The 5,690-nt window shown below is 35.0% G+C and overlaps 2 protein-coding genes across 2 annotated transcripts; one reads left to right on the forward strand and one right to left on the reverse strand.

Annotated features, from left to right (window-relative positions):
- The first annotated feature begins 562 nt into the window (after nt 1-562).
- On the forward strand, nt 563-3,473 carry LOC109582636 (uncharacterized). Its single transcript, XM_019997474.1, has 11 exons — nt 563-740; nt 790-1,352; nt 1,436-1,533; nt 1,590-1,668; nt 1,719-1,819; nt 1,866-2,010; nt 2,061-2,192; nt 2,242-2,418; nt 2,463-2,748; nt 2,851-2,968; nt 3,021-3,473. Exons 1-9 carry the CDS (start codon nt 662-664, stop codon nt 2,646-2,648), a joined length of 1,560 nt encoding a protein of 519 aa, XP_019853033.1. The 5' UTR covers nt 563-661; the 3' UTR covers nt 2,649-2,748; nt 2,851-2,968; nt 3,021-3,473.
- LOC109582628 (uncharacterized) lies at nt 3,451-5,037 on the reverse strand. Its single transcript, XM_019997469.1, has 3 exons — nt 4,328-5,037; nt 3,748-4,276; nt 3,451-3,689 (listed from the first exon to the last, which is right to left on the reverse strand). Exons 1-3 carry the CDS (start codon nt 5,035-5,037, stop codon nt 3,474-3,476), a joined length of 1,455 nt encoding a protein of 484 aa, XP_019853028.1. The 3' UTR covers nt 3,451-3,473.
- Between the last annotated feature and the right edge of the window lie 653 nt (nt 5,038-5,690).

Below are 5,690 nucleotides of genomic sequence, written 5' to 3' on the forward strand. Positions count from 1 at the left end.
CTTCAGCTAGAAGCAATCTACTGTTCTGGAGGAGTTAGGTTATTGTAAACGTCACTTAAATGTGAGTCTTGCCTCATTGCACATATGTATGTTACACGTAACCAGTGTCGCCACTAGTCAGGTGGGGCCTGACCCTTGCAACGAGTATGGGAGGTAATTACCGTATAGCGGGAAATTTTGGAGGGAATTAAATTTGGCGAATTTGGCGTTTTAATAGCCATTCGCCAAAATTAAATCCGCCATTTTGAGCCATTATACGCATGCTCAATGCACGTGGCCACCAATTCACCAAATTAAAATCCGCCAATCACCAAAATTTAGCAATTCGCCAAATTTTAGTCCCTCCAAAATTTCCCGCTATACGGTAGTGTCAAAATTAGCATACTTGCAGTATTAATAACATGGTCATTTACGTCAATAGCATGGTCACATTTCATTGATAGCATGGTCACTTTTCATTGATAGCATTGTCACTTTTCATCTAAAGTATGAACACTTTGGCATTTACAGTATCACCACTCTTTATCAATAGTATGGTCACTTTTTATTAATAGCATGATAGCATTTTCATAATAGCATTAAATTTTAATGATAGCTATGCCACGCCCACATGTGTACCATGTGCTCTCAATGCTGTGTTCTTTAATTAGAATAAACGCCAATGTCTGGAATAAGGGAGTTAGTGGCTGCACAGGAACAGCTAGAACGTGCAGTTGATAAGCTAAAATCTAGCCCAGAAGGTAGAATTTGTCTTATACAAAATTATTACTCACTCTCTTCCATTTAAAGCTCAACCAAGTGCATCTTCAGGTTCAGGCTCATCCTTGGGTTCTGGCTCTCACCCTGGCAGCATTCCAAGTACTAGCAGAGGCATCAATAGGGATATAAATACACCTACACATAATATTTGGAATCCAATGAGTATAATTAATGGAGAGCGAAGAGCAGGTCACAGTAGTAAACAGTTAAAACCACCAGCAAAAAAGAAAGCCAAAGTCCCTTCATGGACCCACAATTTTGTTTGTCTCGCTCGCGTAGAACAAGATATTGTTCCTGATTCAAGTGAACGTGCTGTTCTACAAATTGCTGGTTTGGGTGAAAAGAAAATTCAATTTCCAGTTGATGCTGATTCATATTATGTATATGATGAGTTGATTGCCAGTTTCCCAAAGTTACGTAATTGTGGTGGGTTTGAACTGCTCCGTACTCATGACAGGTCGAAGCTACTGATTGAGATTGAGGTTCCTCCATCAGGTTACACAGTTGCATATTTGAAGCCTGTGGTACATAACGCTAAGATTTTTATTCGGCCATTGCAGAAAGATTTGTCCCTAGAGCCTGAGAAAGATGATGTTAGTTCCATAAAATTATAATATGTGTTACATAGTATCATAGCATTTTGCGGCATACAAATAATAGTTTATTGTACTTTTAGTGGGAGCTTCCGTGCTCTGTTGAGGAAGAATGCATGTTTTGTAAGGAAAAGATTAGTATTAATGTGCTGAGAAAACATTTAGAGAATTGCAAAGAAAGGTATTTTTGTAGATAAAGGGTTTAGTTTTGGTTTATGTATACATTTTATTGTATAGGGGAACCAATACTGATACTATTTCACCAGACCCACCACTAAATTTAGAGATTGCTACTAACGATGGACATGAGGATAAAGTATAAGAATAATATGTAATTATTGTTCATATTGTTAATATTATTTTTAGGGAGGAACATCTTTTGAGGAGGAAATTGTATGTTTAGATGATGACTATGCTGATTCTTTGTTAGTGCCTTATCTTACAAATGATGAAACTATTGACATTAAGTAAATTTAATTTGTATTAAGATTTTATTTTTTAATTTACATTTAGGACAATTGAAGATGTTGCTAAGAGTTTGAACAAGTTTGTTTGTGATTTTGATGAATTTGATATGGTAATCAGACGATCTGCTGTCCTTACGGATGCCTTACGTCGTATGGATAAAGCTTCATTTGATCCTGCAAAAAAACTGAATGTTAGTAGGGTATATTAACTTGAAATAGATATTCTAATTCTAAAAAATAGGTTGTTTTTGTGGGAGAGGAAGGTTCAGATTTGGGTGGATTGACTCGGGAATTTTTTAGATTACTAAGCCATGATATATCATCATATATTGACTGTACTGGGTGTTTTACACATGATTCCTTAGCTTTTCAGGTATATCATCATTTTTGTTAACTTTTTATAATTAAATGTATACATAAAGAATAACATTTACTTAAAACTTGGAATACTTGCTGGTATGGCATTGTGTCAAGGTGCTGGATCTTTTCCTGTACTGTGTCCTTCAGTATACAAGTTTATGTGTGGGACAAACCCAACTGATTTAGCGCCAACCATTGATGAAGTCTCTGATTTAGATAAAAGGACTCTTTTGCAACAGGTACATGTAGCTGATGTAATTTTTTTACTTGTAAATTTTAATAGATTATGGAGTGTGATGAAATTGTTAAACTTCACAATTTGCTTTCTTCTAATTTGGAGTTGTTACTTGACAGTGGCTTTAACAAACCTGTTACCAATGTCAAATTGTGTGACAAAGAACAAATTTTGAAAGCCATTACACTTCATTCAGTTATTTTAACAGTAGCAGCTGAACTTTCTCAGTTTTGAGATGGTATTTACAAAGTGAAAGGTCTTCAGACCATGTTAGAAAAGTATCCAAATCTTTTGGAATCATTTTACTGCAATTTTAAAGTTACTTTAACAGCAGGTACATGCATTCTAATTGTCTATATTTTATATTTGCCTTATTTTCTTAAATCTGGCATTAAGTACTGTATCTGTAAATTATAAAATTTCTATTACTTTTTAGAGATTTTATGTAGACTGTTCACTAAAGTCATCTACTCTGAACAAGGAAGCAATGATAGGGAAGAGGAAGCTGCAGCATATAAGTTTTTCATTAATTTTTTTGGATGACTGTGAAGAAGGTATTATTTTAAACATAAATTTTATTAGAATTTATACATGTATCTTATTTAGGCAAGAACTGTGAATCTGTAACACTTCCAATGATTCTTTCATTCTTCACTGGAGCAGAGTGTGTACCACCAATTGGTTACAAAGAGGTCGTACTTAATTTTAATAGTGTTAACTTTTATCCTACTGCTTCGACTTGTGCCATTCAGCTAATATTGCCTACGAGATACAAGGATTATGATACCTTTAAACAAAATATGATCGTTGGCATAACTATAAATGGAGGGTTTGGTCTTATCTAAAGTTTTTGATACTCTTGCTTCACTTTATCTTTTTTGTTTCACTTATCAAACACTTGTTTTTCACTTATTTAGCATTTTTGTTGCCATTTAATCATTCACAATAGCAGTACCATATATTACTTATTTCTGTATAATAATTATTGCGTGATTATAGTCTGGATATACCCACTCTAATATATTCTCACTATTGGTTGAGATATTTTTCAATCATTAATCATATTAAATTAAGTTTGTGGCAAACGAATTGCAAAACTTTCAAAAATATGTCCACCCCGAAACTGTTACTGTTATCAAGGGGAGAAATAGTTTCTTGAAGCTCTAGGTAATCTTCATCTGTCAAGGGATTATCAACATCAGGAACATTCACATAGTTAGTATCTTCATCTGATAAGGGACCATCCCAGTCTATTCCAAAATATGGCAATTCACCCTGTATGATATATAAACAATAATGATAGATCTACATTATTAACTATTATGGAATTTACTTGATTTACTACATATTGATCAATGAACAGCCCATTAGAAAGACCCTGTATCCACAATTGAATTGGCGTCATGTTGTGACAGCTTGAAAGTGGATGGTTATTCCAAGCTTCCATAAACTGAGTTAGTGCATGATTTATTCTTTTCAAAAATACATAATGAAAGGCAAACATGTGTATATCATCCTCAATGTTTAGCAGCATTTCATCCTCCATTTGATAAAAAGTTTTATAAAAAATGATCAAGCAGCCCTGAAAGACATCATGCCACAAACGTTCAATTCTCTGGTTATGAACTGATTTTCCTGCAATAAAGCTACCTCGACCACTGCCTCTTTGTCGTACCATAAATTCAGCTACCCCAAAATTCTCACCTCCTCTATCACCTCTAACTCGACTAGGCAATCCCAGTAATGTTACAGCATTTGTGAAATGGTCAAGTACTGTTTCAGATTTGTTGTTGCTTGAAGCTTTTAGATATATAATCCTTCTACTAAATCCATCCACACAACCATGAACAACAATTTTCCACCTATAAAATAAATGAAATTATGGTCTATCACTATTAATTATTGTAGAATACCTGATAAGTTTGTGATGTCCATCAATGTGATAAAGAGACAATGGGCTTGGAACAGAGTACTGACGACGATGTATGGCATTTAGCCTGTGCAATGCTGTTCCAACAGGGTCAATTCGTCTTTGAAAATCTCTTAAGCGAGTTTGTTGGATTCTGTAGCCTCTGGAAATCAAATGACCTTGCATTTGTCGATTGCCACACATAGGATATTGCTGCTGTATATGCCCCACAATGTGATCCAACTCAGAATCAGAAATAGTAGAATAGCAATCTCTAATAAGTATGTGGGCATCTGACAATCTTCTCCTCACAGTACTGATAGAAACACCCATAATATTGGCAATTTGAGGAACAGTGAATCTATTTTCTATTAACATCTCTAATGTGTCTTCTGGAATTTCATATCGTGGACGACCAACTTCACCAGTATAACACACAACAGCAGTTGGTGATGAAGAAACTTCAGAAAGCTGAGTTGAAAGCTGAATCTGTCTAATAACACATAGACATTGACGTACAAGATCAATTCCTTCTCTTTGCTCAGCAGACAACTCATCAAGTAATTCTATCGCAACTAACTCCCTGTAAGCTAGCTCTATATTGGTTAAGAAGGATTCTAAATCATATGAGGTTAAGAAACGACGATCTTGCAGCTGTGACAGGTCATAAATCACTCTTTCTAACAATGATACACATTGCCTAACTTTGGCCATTTTAAGACTGAATAGTGCAAGACCACACCTTAACCACGCCTTTATCACACCCTAAGGAGTAGTCTTTCACTAATAGTATAGTTAGATTATACTACATTAATCCGCATGCTGTTAGCTATACTATTGACAAAAAGTGGTTGCCTAAGTGGTCATACTTTAGACAAAAAGGGACCATGCTATTAATGAAAAGGGACCATGCTATTAATGAAAAGTGACCATGCTATTAATGAAAAGGGACCATGCTATTAATGAAAAGTGACCATGCTATTAATGAAAAGGGACAATGCTATTAATGAAAAGTGACCATGCTGTTAATGAAAAGAGACCATGCTATCAATAAAAGTGACCATGATATGACTGAAAAGTGACCATGCTATGAATGAAATGTGACCATGCTATGAATGAAATGTGACCATGCTATTGACGTAAATGACCATGCTATTAATACTGCAAGTATGCTAATTTTGACACTAATTACCTCCCATAAGGTCAGGAACAATCCAACACCCGTTTTTGTAGCACTGCACAAATTCTTGCAGTAGGCAGGAAGTGATAAATAATGCATCATAACCGTAATAAAACTAGTAATACAAATGGATGAGTCTATACAAAAAGTAGCTTCAATGTTTGGCTTGACGTTTGACATAAAGCTA

The sequence above is a fragment of the Amphimedon queenslandica genome, unplaced genomic scaffold (genome assembly GCF_000090795.2).
Source record: "Amphimedon queenslandica unplaced genomic scaffold, v1.1 AMPQUscaffold_13369, whole genome shotgun sequence".
Taxonomy (NCBI): domain Eukaryota; kingdom Metazoa; phylum Porifera; class Demospongiae; order Haplosclerida; family Niphatidae; genus Amphimedon; species Amphimedon queenslandica.